Raw genomic sequence first — 14,969 nt, forward strand, 5'->3', positions numbered from 1 at the left:
AAATGCCGGAACAGGTCAACTTTATTTTTGATTATTGTGCATAAAACAATTAATTTTGTCAAGATTCAACAGATTTTGTAATGTGTATAGTGAAAAAAATGGCCATCAAATATAGTTTTGCATCAATAAAAAACGGGGGTTGCGAGTCTGATGACTAAAAATAATGCATAAATATGTGCTTTTCAATAACAAGTGTTACCCACTTTGTTTTAGTGAAAAATTACGAATTGTATTCGAGAAATTAAAAAAATGTGTTTTTAGGGGTGAACTTCAAGGGTGGTTTTCACCCCTTAAATGGGCTTATGGGCACCTATAAAAAAATACGTGTCGAATATTTTTTCATGTTCTACAACATATCACAATTTCAAGAAAATCGGTATGGTACACCTCGGGTACCTTCCTTGTTAGTATTTTTATAGTAAAATCCTAGATAGGATAAATTAGTAGAGACATAATTAAATTATGTAAACAGAGTAGAAGTAATGAGTACCTAAAATAAGATAAAAGACTAAATTTGTAAAAGGAATTGCTATTGTCTGTAGGAATATGAATTATACTACGACACTTTCTATTTTTTGTATTATGGAGTAAGATAAATTCGGAAGATCGCTCTCGAATATTAGTAAGCGACTTAGTAAGCGAGCCTAGCGTTGGACCGACTGCAGCCAGAGCAAAAAATAATTTTTTAACCTCGATATTAGGATATTTTATTACATTAAGATGTAGTACTTAGAATTTTAAAAATGCCATCACTGTGAATAAGTAATGCATAATTTAATGGAAGTAAATTTGACTGCTAGCATTTACTTGATATGAGCGATAAATTTCTGGATCTCATTATCTAGTTTAGCCGAATGGAAAATCGCTGTGCTACCGCGCTGGAGACCCGTGTTCGTTTCCCACCAGCTTTACTTCAATCACATTTTTCTGTTTCAGCTTGTAATATAATATTACTGCATGTATATAAAATGTATAAACTAAATATAATCGTGTGTACTGTGCAATTGCAATTTAAATCAATATAATAGTGCGAAAGAGATCAACATCCCATAATAAATAAGTCTGCATTTACGTCGTATGCTCGTGTAAAGGATACGTATCGTGACCTTCAACGCGACTCTTCGTTGAAACCAACCGCCTCCCACCCCCGGTCCCAACCCCTCGTTAATCGAAGTTTTGTGGGTCACTGAGGTAGGGATTTAATTTAGAAGTTGGAAAAAGGTAAGGCTGATGATTCGACCGTATGTGCTACGTTTAAATCGTAAAAATAAAATTGGACATGAGTAAATTCGGTTCGAATAAATTTTTTTCATATATTTGGCATATTTCATGATTTTGGAGCGCGTTCTAATGTTTTAAACGCTTTAAACGAAAATTGTGTTTTTAATTTATTTGTGGTTACGATTAGCAGCTCCGATCGGCTTTGAAAGGAATTGGAATCTCATTTTTTTCGCTGTCTAATGAGTATTAAAAAACGAAGGACAGAAAAGGCATTCTTAGGGATTCAAATTTTTTAAAACCTTTTAATGCAAGCCTTTTTACTGGGCGCTGTGCGTCGATGGTCTAATATACAGATATAGTATTATAAATCAAATATGTTTTCTGACTGGTTATCAGGTAACATTATATACTATAAATACCATTAAGAACATTCAGGAATTAACTTATAGTAACATAAATTACTTTTTATTTACTAGGTGCTAAAAAATGCAACTTTACTCTTACCGCGTTACATGAATGATGTTACGGTCGCATACTACTTTCAATCTTTTTAAGAGAACAACTATTAAACTCTGAATTAATAAAATGAACAATCCAAATTCACTAAAAAAGTTTATGCAGTTATGAACGAGTATTGCAATCTTCTCGAATCAGAATATGACTTATCATGTAACACATGATAGTTTTTGTTACAAATGCAATAAATTTTGCATTTGTATTTTTTCTATTTCAAATGCTTATAAATGCTTACATATTCATTGTTTTTATCAACAAATCTAACAGTGCCTGAAATCGAGGTTGAATATTATCTATGTCTCGTTTAAAGTTGGCCCTCAGAATGTACCCTAATTTTCGGTAATTTTTATTTACCATAAAAAACCGGTGAATTTTTATTGTAAGATTACTAAAAACGCCGAAAATGTTGAAAAATTATTTTTATATTACCACAAATCACCGAATATTTCCGAAAAATTATGGTATTTACCCGAAAATGTCGTTTTTAGGTTTACAAATCGCTTCGGATATGTGCACTCACTATTCACAGTCTGTTAATATGGACATCTAATCAGAATCGGTTTTACCGCACTGCTTAAGAATTTGACACTTTTTACACGCACATCTGTCTAAAATAGGGCATTCTTTGCATATGTTTGAAAAAAATATTAATTTGTTTATTAATTTATTTGTACGTGCTAATTACACAAAATGGTCAGCTTGAAGGATCTAAGTCTGTTAAAAGAAATTATTAATGATGAAGTCCCAAATGTAATTACAGTATCAATACTTGCAGTGATTTAGTGGGACGATGGTCGTGGGGACTAAAGCGTAGGCTTTGGACCCACTCCTTCGGCTTGCGGGTTCGATTCCCGCCTCGCACTCTGGAAGAGTCTCGGTGGCCCATGCGGTGAACACTAGCCTAGCAAGGGAGTTGTTTATCTCCGGAGAGTCGTGGGGACCGGTACCTCTAGAGAAAAAGGTTTTCTCTAAGTACTTAAGGCTGTTGCTCTTGGTGGTTCGGAACCCACCTTAAACTGTAGGTCCCCCTTCGACCACCAAGTAAGTGTGTGGAGGGTGTGTAAATGAATAGAGAAGGTGTAAGAAAAATGTAAACCCTTAGGGGACACATTAGAAGCTTCCATTCCATACTTGCAGTGATTTTGCGATAAAATAAAAAACTTCTTTTGTCGCATATTGAATAATAGTAATTTTTCCTACAATGAAACTTTTCTATACTTGGAACTTTTTAACAGTCTGCACGCAGCACTAATGCACAGCATGAATCATCTTTTTTAAGTTTTAGAATTCCAATGAAATCTTTTATTTAATATATATATTTAACTTAAAGGATCGTCCTGCGATGGAGATTTATAGGCCTGGAATGGGGAAGTTTAGTAAACAACGGTTCGAACGAGAGAAGTCTAACAATGATGATCGAGCCTCCTCATTTGAAAATCCTACGCCTATTTCGGGAGTACCAATTGCTTCTAAATCTAATAAATCAGGAACGGAAGGTCGCTGTACGTCTTTTAAAAGAAGCATTAGTCGGGAGAACCCATAGTCAACCTACTTTCATTTTTTATTTTTGTCACGGGAATGTAATTTTCAGCCAGAAAGAAATATAAGATATTGTCTCAAAGCAGAAAAAATATATGGAACTGATCAAGACGTGATTAAACCAGGAAAAATGGTGCAACTTTTTCAGTGGCTGTAAATTATTATTTGGTTTATTCGCCGCATTAGTTAGAAATACTGCGAAGCTGCAAAAATTAAGGAGCAGTATGGAACAAAGGCGCTGAAACGGTACTCTGAGAACCGCAATTAGATCCAAACTGAAGAGAACGATATCAAGGTTTATGAATTAATGTTTCTGTTTGCTAAATTTTTTAGAAGAAAATTAAAGACACAGTAGTAACAAGTCGATTTGTGCAAACAATTATTCATTAACAAAAAGGCTCAAACATATTGTGAATCCAAAAATCAGTTATAAATTGGGAAAGAAACAACCAAGCCATCCTCACTCTCATTTCCATTTTCTTCCACCGTCTTTTTTATACTACTTTGGGAACAATATGTTTCGAGACCAGTTTAGATATCATCAGAGCATTCTTTATAGGATACTACAAGTAAATGTTTCTATCATATGCTTATTATTAATCATCTATGTAAATATGAGCTTGAATTTTCTTATCATTATGGCATTTACATTTTTAAAAATATTTAATGTACAATTTCTTGTTATAAGTGTCAATCCGTAATACTTTGGAAACTTTTTATGTATTTTTATAATTGTTTAAAGTGAAAGAGATTAGAATTTTCAAATGTATTTATACCCTATAAAAATTTCATAAAATTGACAAAAGCATGTCGAAATTTATTGCATGTCAAACGATCCCATTTTAAATCAATTGCATTATATTCCTTTCTCTTAATGTATAATATTTCTATAAATTTTCTCCTTCTTTGGTTCCTTTCAGTATATAAGATTTTTATATTGTCCCAATCGAACTCATGGCCATGTGTGATTCTATGTTTTGACATAACGCTATGTTATTCCTAATTTCTTTAAAAATTAATTTGCCAACTCCTACACAGAAAAAAGTTCATTAATCTTTCCTGAATTATTTCTATAGTCAGGGATAAGAGCTAATCTTGAACAAATGTCAGAGATTTTGTATAACTCTTAGGATTTAATTTAAAACAAATGTGGAATAACTCTACAAGAGTTCTCTCAACTTCATATTGAACTCCGGTTTAAAAATGTAAATAAAATATACGAAAAAATTCATAAAAAAACGTTGAAAACCTTCGTAGAAATCACATTTGGGGTATTGAGAATTTGTGATCACGTAAGTATAAGGTCTAGATACCTCAATTCTGTTAAATTTATAGCAAAAGTCTTGAAAACATTATGAAAAATCTCATAAAAATTCAATTCGAGGTATCGAATGTTTGTGAAGTATTTCAATATAAGATCTATAGACTTGAGTTCTATAAAATGTAGCTAGAACTCCCTACTGCTCGAAGGTAGCGAAATTCCCCGCGTCCCTCACCCCGGCCAAAGCATTTGTTTAATGTTTTACGGGTTTAAAGTAGAAGTTTATTAGTGAGGAATATTAATAATAATATTAAATCGAATTAAAGAAGGAGGACGAGTAAGTATCGGAAAAATTATTGCATTCATAAACTTGTTGTTAAAAAGCTTCACGATTGCTTCTTTATAAAACACCTTCACGCGTACAAAGTATTCAGGCGGACCGAATCCATTTCAAATCAGACAGAGACTTGAAATCGCAGAATCTCTCGAAAGCGAAATATGTTGCTATTAAGAGGAAATAAGGCGATACGTATTTTTCTGATTTGCAAACAGAATTTTTTCTAAAAAGTTATGCGTATTTGTATTTTGTGCATTGTTTTTCAAAAAAACAGAATGTTTTTCTTTATACTCTGTAACTTTCGGCCTAACTGAGATATTAATTATTTTCTTTTTGATTCTAATATCGCTTAAAGTTTTGTTTCAAAATCCACCGGAAAATTGAGAAAAGGTTCAAAATCAACAAAATGGTAGTGGATATTCTGAAAAAATTAAAAATCGATTTTCTCAAAAAACCCACCTTTAAATTTTCTGTCAATATTTTTTTGATTTTGTGCTTTTATAACGAAGATATCTTATAAGTTTGATGCTTGCCCAATAACTTTTGTAGCTGTGAGAATTCTTTTTTGTTACAATCGAATTTTCTACTTTTTCTTGGAAACAATGATAGATACGAAAAAATTTTAAAATAAAAGTTTGCACTTCTGAAAAAGTTCTATGAAAAACGCCTCTCGTTCGTTTGCGATATTTTTGATAGTTCGCAAAAAATTCAAGAACTACATTTTTAGCAAAGCATAATTCTTCCGGCCTCAAAAATAGTTTAGCCCGCATAATGCTGCTAATATTCCTTTCTTTTATTAGTAGAAACTTTTAAAAAATATTTAGAAAAATAAAAAAGGTAGGGTTTTTAAGAAAATCTTTTTAATTACTCTCTTCAAATTTTGAAAACATGTAAAAAGTATAATTTCCTCTAAATAACAACATATTTCGCCCTCGAGAGATTTTGCGATATCAACTTTAGGGCCCTACCTGATTTCAAATGGATTCGGTCAGCGAAGATTGTTATTTGTACGTTATTCTCCAAAAAACCGACGTTGGTTACAGTTTACTTGTAACCATTATTAATAAGATCGCCGATGGTTATAAATATATACCAAAGAGTTGGATGTAACATGTGCTTAAAATAAAAAATGGTTTCTTCAAAATGAGATAGTTGTAAACCAATTTATTTCTATATGACGAGGGGTCGATCACTCCAATATTCCTGATACATTCACTAAATATTCCGAAGTATCCCTAAATATTCACCAATATTCTGACATATTCCTCAATTTCCCCTTTCGATCTACAAGTTTTTCATGATTCCAAATTATTTTAAATTGTTTGAAAAAATTTTAAGAAATTTCAAAAGAGTTGATGTATTATTGTGTGATTACAAAATATTTTCATGTGCTTAAAAGGATTTTCATGAATTTCAAAATAATCTAACGGGATTAAAAAATTCTTTTAAATGAAAAAGATAAAAGTTTATAAACAAATTTTAAAAGACTTTAGTAGAATTAAAAAAAGTACAAGAATTTTCCAAAGATTTCAAAGACTTTAAAATACTTTTTATGAGTTCAAGAGACTTTTAGGGATTTTATGGGGTTTTGTGGCATTTCAATGGATTTAATATGTTTTAAAAAGTGATGTAAAGGAATTTAAAATCTTACGAAGCATTTCAAATGATTTTAAACAAATTATAGAGTTTACGGATTTTCATGTAATTTAAAATATTTTAAAGTATTTAAATAGACTTTCAGGAATTTAAGTAGAATTTAAGTGAATTTTAGGATTTTAAAGTAATTTTAAAATGTAAATAATGTTCTTGAATTCTTTAAACTCTGTTAAATCTCTTGAAATCTTCGGAAATTTGTAGAAATCCCTTCAGATCTGTTAAATTTATATATATATATATATATATATATATATATCGATTTTTTTAAATCTTTTAAAATATCTTGAAATAATTCTGAATTTAGTTTAAATCTTGTTTAATCACATACAATATTCAATAATAATTTGTAATGTTTCTAAAATCTAAAATCTTAGTACATATATTATTATAAGCGTAGAAATATTTTTTCTAGAATATGTCACAAAAATTTGCAGTTGGCCCTGCAAAGCTGTCGGTTATATTTCAGATTTTTGTTTTAATACTTCCTGCTAGGTTATCCGAGAGGCTTCCGGCCTTAGGAATTAGGATTGCGAAACTTATAGGGTTCGAACCCGCGGCGAATAAAGATTTTCATAGCGTACGATTATAAATAGTTTTTATTTTATAGAAGTTTGTAACACATTTCGTTGCATAGTTCAACGTGATGTAACACAAAGACGATTTTAACTTTTATTAAACTACCCATCGTATCCTCTACTATGGGATTAGTTCTATAATGGATATTTTTTGTCGTGCACATTTTATTTTATAAAGTACATTTTGATTTTCCATTTTATCACGTATGTCCTTTCCCAATTTAACAGTTCTGTTACTTTTGAATGAAATTCTATAAATTGTATGTAAACCCACTTTTCATAGAAATGATGTCACAGCTATTTAAATTTTTTCGATCTAATGTAAAACAACAGTGTTTCTATTGTTATCTTTTTGATTTATCTGAAGAATCCTGTTGTTTGTATAGTTTTCAATGAGATAAGGTGGAAAATGGTTAAAAAATGATTCTGTTTGCATAATTCAATATTTCTTCTACGGAAATTTTGATGTGATAATTTGATAGCTCTATCAACCATATTTTTTACAATCGGAATTTTCATTTGTATCGGATTATTTGATAAATAAGTGAGTGCGTCCTGAAATTGATGCGTCCTTCTGTACCAATCAATTATAATTTTACCATAATATGTTTTAATGAAAGTAGAGACTAAAAAATTTAGTTTATTTTGTTTTCTCAATTTAAAATTTATTTGCAACCTTGAATATATACTGTTAAAGGCATTTAAAATAACTATTTTACTATGATTCATGCGTTAATTCTACAAGTTTATTGTGAACTTGCAGCGATTGACTTAACAGCCGATTTTGAGGAAATTATTGTCATTGCATAATTTAAAATTTGCTTGACTATACATTTGCAAACATTACTTAACAAGCATAAAAGTTTATCCAATTTTTCCTGAATATGAGACAGAATAGTTTTCAATAATTACACCACGTGCATTAATGATTACTTTTGAAAATCTCTACTGTACATTTGGAAAATATAATCTGCGTTATTAAAGCCTACCGAACTCAATTTATTTTTTAACATTTCGCATATATATTTCGTCCATATATCACGAATTATACTTGGAAGTTCGGTAAAGTTTCCTAACCAAATTTTCTCGGTATACCCTTATTGGTCAGTAATTGGTCATTATAGGTGACGCGGAAATTTTTAATCTTTTATTGTACGAAGAGTGAAAGGTACATTTTTGTATAGAACAAAACTACAATTAAACGACAATACAACTGTAAATGCGGATAATTTTGAAAAAAAAATCTTACAAATATTATCTTTTATAACCCAAAACAGATGTAGTAATTATTTAGTTTGTAAGATATAAGAAAAAATCTTTATAAAAATATATTATTTATTGAGAATTGTTTACGTTTTTAAAATGTATATCATGTAACTATTACTACTATAAAATTAGAATTAAAAAAATCTTTATTACACCTGTTAGGAAAAATTTAATGAAATATCGAAATGTATTTTACCAATTTCGCGGGAAAAAAAGTTTTGGCAATGTTGTGAGTACATAAAATTTAAAATATATTCTCAAAAAATTATCCAAGTAGAGTAGATAACCTGCAATTGAACCACTGATAAACTACAAAGATTGAATACTTAAATTACTAGATTGGAATGAAGGTAATGACCAATTACTGACCAATAAAAACATACAACTTTAATTGACACGTTTCACATACGTGTAATTTGCAATACATGCAAAGCATTATGAGTATTTAAATTTAAGAAAAAAATAAGGTGTGTTTTGCAAGAAATTATGCAAATATTTCTTAAAAGTGTATTTCTTTTAAACTATTGATATAAATATTTATAGATAGGTAATACAGATAGATTTATCATACAAATATTTACCTTTTTCTTTTTAGTTTAAACAATATCACACACTAAAGAAAAACCTGGGACAATTTTTTGATAATTCACGCTATCATTTTATCAGTTTTCAAAATTCAAATAATCACTACATTGTCAAAAAAATGTTCCCGTGAAATCGGTTACATACATGTCATCTTCTTTCCTTTAAAGGACAACATATAATTCAAGCTAAAGAATTTCTATCTAATGTAAACAATTTCAAATTGGTAGATAATTTCAATTTTACATAGAACAGTATTAATATTAATATTCTATCAATTATTCCGCATTTTAAAGAAATGCAATAAATTGGCGATTTTAATGATTTCAATGTTTCGCGCCATTAATTCTTCTATATGCAATATCAGAATATTAATTCCGTCATTAATACTATTACACCAGATATATTTTATACTTATATTTCATTACATTGTAATAGAATTAATATAATAAATAATTAACTATACATGATATGATAATTATAATAATATTATATCAACAGATATTAATATTAACATTAATATTAATTAGCTGTAAATGATTGTGCTGGAGTTTTAAGCGTTTAAAGTTGAATAATTTATCTATTGAACCAAACAAATTTAAATAGCCTTTCAGAATAAGAAAATTTATTTATGAGAATAATTTGAAATAAAACAAGTACAAATTGTAAGTACAACAATTATAGGTACAAAATTTTTTATTAACACTTTTTAAAATTCCTAGCAATTTTAAATCTTAAAAATCGAAGTCCTAAGTAGTTCTGAAAAAAGCATAATATAACAAAATTCTACGAAGCTATAGTTTCTAATTTTTTAATTCCAAATGATTTTCATAAACAAATTTTATAATTTTGAATGTCCGGAGGCTATTTACATTTTTTTGGTTTAATAGATAAATCAAACATCAAAGATTTAAAAACTCCAGCACAACCATTTACAGTTTATTATTATTGATATTAATATAATTGTAATGTCGAAGAAAATAGTGATATAGAGGAGTAATATAGCCTAAGGCAGGGGTCTCCACAATCCACAGGTGCAGCGTGACCCAGGATCGCTCGACCTTTTTGAAGATCTACCAATTTTTTTCAACGGGAAATTGAGATAAAATTTATGAACCCACACACAAAAAATCGCAGTTGGAAGGGCTCGGTTCTGAAAGTTGAACCTGGAGGACCTTTTTTTCTGGTATAACTTAGCGGAACTTGTAAGAAAAGGGATTGGGTTTGAATTATTCAAATTTTTTAACTAATTGTGGATAGTTGTTTCTAAATGAATTTTTGCAACATTAATGATGCAAATCTAGTATTAAATTTTATCATTACAAATTAAAAGCTAATTCAACCGTTCAAAATGCAATGATCAAAAAATTTAATTTTTAAATAAAAATAATTTTCAATTCGAGGCGATTCAAGTTTTAAAAATTCCAATTGTAAACATATCAATTTCTTTATCAAAATTAAATAATCCCAAATAAATTGAAAGCATTCAAATTTTAATATTTTGTTTTTTAATTGAAGAATCTCTAAATATCATTATTTTAGATTAAAATTTCGAAAATAAAAAAATTTCAAAACGTTAAAAATAGAAATATTTGTAAATTAGAATTATGAAAATTGTATCATTAATGATTCAAAGCTAACATTGTTGCGTCCAAAATTAAATTATTCGAAAATTTTCACTTATAAATAAAAATAATTTTCAGTTCAAAGTGATTCAAGATTTACAATTTTTAACTGTAAACTAAATTGAATGTTTTAAAGTCAAAGCTGGTGAAATTTTAGAATTTTAAATTCTTATTACGATTAAATTTATTTAGAAAAATTTTGATGAAAAAATAGCATGAAAAAATAATTAAGTAAAATTTGTACTAAAATCACATCAATTGTTCAAATTATTTAGTAAAAAAGTATGTAATTTGTTAAAAATTCACCCTTTTTGATAGAAAATTATCTTAGTTGAACATTCAACTATTTGGATAAAAGTTTATGCATTTTGTTGAAAATTGATTTGCTTAGTTGAAAGTTGGACTTTTTTATTTGAAAATAGTGTATTTCGTGTATTTTTTTCGAAATAGTAGAAAAATAGTGTCATATTGTTTCAAAAATGTTTAAAATAGTTTAATAGTGTGGTGAGTCTGAGGCCTGTAGATAGGAATTCAGTCACTGCTGAAAATTAGTACAAATTTTGGATCATTCAAATTAATAGTATTTCAAATTTCTTGGTTTTAAAGATTTTAAGTTATACATAACCTTTGTCAAGTATCTTTTCCGGGGAGTTTCAATTGTAATTTAATTATTTTTTGTTTATCTGCTAGATTTGATTATGTTATAAATTATCTAGGTCCATTTAGCAATTTTTATTAACTCTTAATATTCAAAAATCGGTTATTGTGGATTTAAAAATGGATTGTGTTTAATATCAGGACTATTATTTTAAATTACTTCATTTTATTGGGATATAATTTTTTATGCAATTATAATAATTATAAAATTAAGATATATTTTTGATCAACTTAAATCTTAATTTAAAAAAAAAATTTAATTATTCATAAACAAATTGATTTTTAGTTAATTTGAATTGTGAGTATAAAACATTAAAATTGCATTAATTATTTCATTTAATATTACTATAGTAACAAAAACTAAACATTGATTATTTTATTTCGTAGTTCTCAATTTTAACTTGAAGTCAGAGCCGAGTAGCTCCGACCTACTGGCCTGGGATCGCTAGTATAGACACCAGGATCGCTCTTTGGAGACCACTGGCCTAAGGACAAGACAAACTGTAATATAGACACAGGAATATGTAATGATTTAATGATTTAATTATTGTCTGTTCAGGTAAAAATTCTAAGAGAGAAAATATGTAGCTTCGTTTTATTTGAAAATTTAAGAAAACAAAAGAATATTCTAAAAACTTGTAAAAGTATACAATGAAGACAATGAATTCTATTCTGTTCTATATATAATCATAATATCACATACTTAATTATATAATTTATTTTTATTATGTACAATAATATACATAATATATACAATATACAACATAATTAACACAATATAATATACAACAAAATATTAATCACGGTATTAATATTCTCATATTGCATATATATTTTTATTTTTAAATTGCGCAAAATATTCAAATATCATTAAAATCCCAAATTTCTTTAATTTCTTTCAAATTCGGATCAAGATATAAATAAGACTATTATAATATAACATAATTACAATATTATCATTAATAATATATGTATATATTTATTTATATAATAGTTTTAATATTTATATTTTATACTTGAAATAACGTATCCGTAAAATATGCGCACATAAAGAGGCGCGCGAAGTATTCAAATCATGAAAATCGCAAATTTCTTAAATTTCTTTGAAATTGATCAAAATAGAAAAAGAAGACTTTTATATTATGATATAATATAATATAATTATAATTATGATACCTGAAAAAACATTAGCTCAAAATCGAAGCATCGAAACCTGGAAACATTCAAATACCAATTTCTTGATTTTATTTGAAAGCGGATTGAGTTATAAATAGAACCGCCGAAGTTTTCCGACCGGTAATTGTGCAGCTTCGAGTTTTCAAATTCAGAAGAGGAGAAATGGGTTGCGCGCGCAACCCATTCATGTATATCGTCTCCTACTATATTCACACAGCCATAGACCTGTGATAGTATTGGACCACATCTCCTTTCAGATCTGGGATCACTGATCTAACTCCGTTTCGCCACTTGGCAATAGAAACATTACCGTCGTAAGTAATAGGCACATTACATGGTACATCTGACTGCAGATGGGAACGCACGTCGTGCGGATTAATCCGCGCACATGCCTCCACAGTGCGCACATTCTGTGCACCAATTGTCATCTGGGGGAGATAATTAATTTTAAAGAAAATAAAAGCGATAAAAGCTAAATAAAACAACTCTAAGAAGAAATTAAAAATTTAAATCATAAAATGGATGGAATTTTGAATACAATGCAAAATTTATTCAATCAAAGTAATAAGTGAAGAAATGTACAAAATACAGTTCATTTCAAAGAAACAGAATTAGATTTAAATGAACGACGGCACTCATTAGCAGGTGCATGGAATTGAATGACAATAAATAGGGGTAGCGGTTAAGGGGACGAATACTCAATACCGAGACCGATACACAGGCAATCAACTATAAGAAAATCGCATTTGCCTCAATACGAAAGAGAAATGCAAAATATAATGGATAGAAGTAGAGGGACCGATACGGAAAGAGAAGGGATGAATGAATCAGACAACTTTTCAAATTATGTCAAATTGGCGAGAATGGGAAACAGAATTGGCAAAATCTAAAATTAGAAATTAGAGGTCAACAAATTAGCATTTTAGATACCGATAACGGTAAAATTGATAAAGATAAAACAGTTACAGAAAATAATCAGAGCCAAAATAATATTAAAAACTAAAATGAAAATAGAGATAAAAAACAAAATTATGATCAGAATCAACAAAAACAATTTAGGCAGAGGTATCTTAACCAACAAAACATGCAACAATGCAAACCAAGATTTCCAAATGGAAATCCAAAATTTCTTAATCCAAGATTTCAAACTAAAAATTCGAATTATATACATAATATAATATTATGTCAGAAGACAAAAAAGAGGTTAAAGGGCAAAATAAAAATACCAACAATTTAAAAGATGAAAATAGTAGGGATAATAGGAATGGTGAAATAAATTCAAATCGACAGGATTTTATGGATTCAAACTTCGGAAACCAAAATTTTAGTTATAGATCACGAGAACCCTTAACATGCTACAATTGCGGGAAAGTAGGCCATTCTTGACGTGATTGTTGGTATAGCTTAAATCAGGGAAATGCAAACGGTAGCTATTGCACAGACACAAACTACTACAAAAATTAAAAATTACAGAACGAGTCTTAATCCCAATCAAAATAGGTCATACGGAAAAATATTTATTATTCAGACTGGTACCGAATTTATGATCGATAGGAATAATAGGAACCGATATGATAGAAAGATTAGGTTTAAAAATGGATTATGAGAAAATGATTTTTTGTTTACCAAGATTACCAAATATTAAGGATGCGACAAAATCGAAATTAATTGAAATGAAGGAGCCGATAATGGAAGAGAATAAGAAAGCGAGTAAGAATATAGAAAGCGAGAAAAGTAAATTAAAATTCGGAACGAAGGTTAGCCTGCGAAACAACATGCGAGAGAAAGATTTGCTACCGTGCTAAGTCTCTTCTCTCGTTTCGCCACGCACCCCGCCCTAACCCTTCCTTACAGGTGATGCACTAGACTCGATCCCGCCAGCACCTTAGCCGGCACAGAGTGTACGCGGGCATGTTGCCCCACACCCTAAACCCTACAAGGCGAGTGACACAACACTGGAACGTGCCACCGTGGGCGCCCAGAGATAAGATAAGCAGGCTAGTCATAACAGAGAGACAGAGATGGGAAAACAAATAAGGATAGAGAAAAAATAAATACGAAAGTATGTATAAAGAATAAAAATAGGAAATTAGAGACAGATTTTAAAGGGGCATTTAAATGCAATGAAAATAAAAAGAGTTTTAAATTTAAAACGGTAATCGATAAAAAGGAGGAAAAAAGTGATTCGATAATAGAAAAATTATTCGCAATTAGAAAAAGTAATTGGTATAATTTTAGAAATAATGCGGTAATCAATAATAATATTACTGAATTAAAATGAATTAAACTCGACACACCCAACTAGCCGTAAAACAGATGTGCAAGGTCACGAACCCATTAAGCAAAGATACTATTGCGCATCACCAAAATTAAGAGAGTTTATGTACGAGGAAGAAGATCGACTACTAGAAGAAAAAATTGTAGAGCCCTCCAATAGTGATTGGTCGAATCCAATAATCATGATAAAGAAACCTGACGGAAAATACAGATTTTTCTTGAATTTTAGGAAAGAATATAAAATAACTAAAAAAGATCTAAATACAGTTCCTATAATGTCG

General features: G+C 29.2%; 1 protein-coding gene across 1 annotated transcript in view; it reads left to right on the top strand.

Moving 5' to 3' along the window:
• The window catches only part of LOC117166855 (regulator of nonsense transcripts 3A), a 418,318-nt gene extending 412,824 nt beyond the window's left edge, over positions 1-5,494 (top strand). Inside the window, exon 6 of the mRNA XM_033351220.1 lies at positions 3,068-5,494. Coding sequence (XP_033207111.1) covers positions 3,068-3,280 — 213 coding nt within the window. The 3' untranslated portion in view covers positions 3,281-5,494. The remainder of the gene's footprint in view (positions 1-3,067) is intronic.
• Positions 5,495-14,969: the final 9,475 nt, after the last annotated feature.

The sequence above is a fragment of the Belonocnema kinseyi genome, chromosome 2 (genome assembly GCF_010883055.1).
Source record: "Belonocnema kinseyi isolate 2016_QV_RU_SX_M_011 chromosome 2, B_treatae_v1, whole genome shotgun sequence".
Lineage (NCBI taxonomy): Eukaryota > Metazoa > Arthropoda > Insecta > Hymenoptera > Cynipidae > Belonocnema > Belonocnema kinseyi.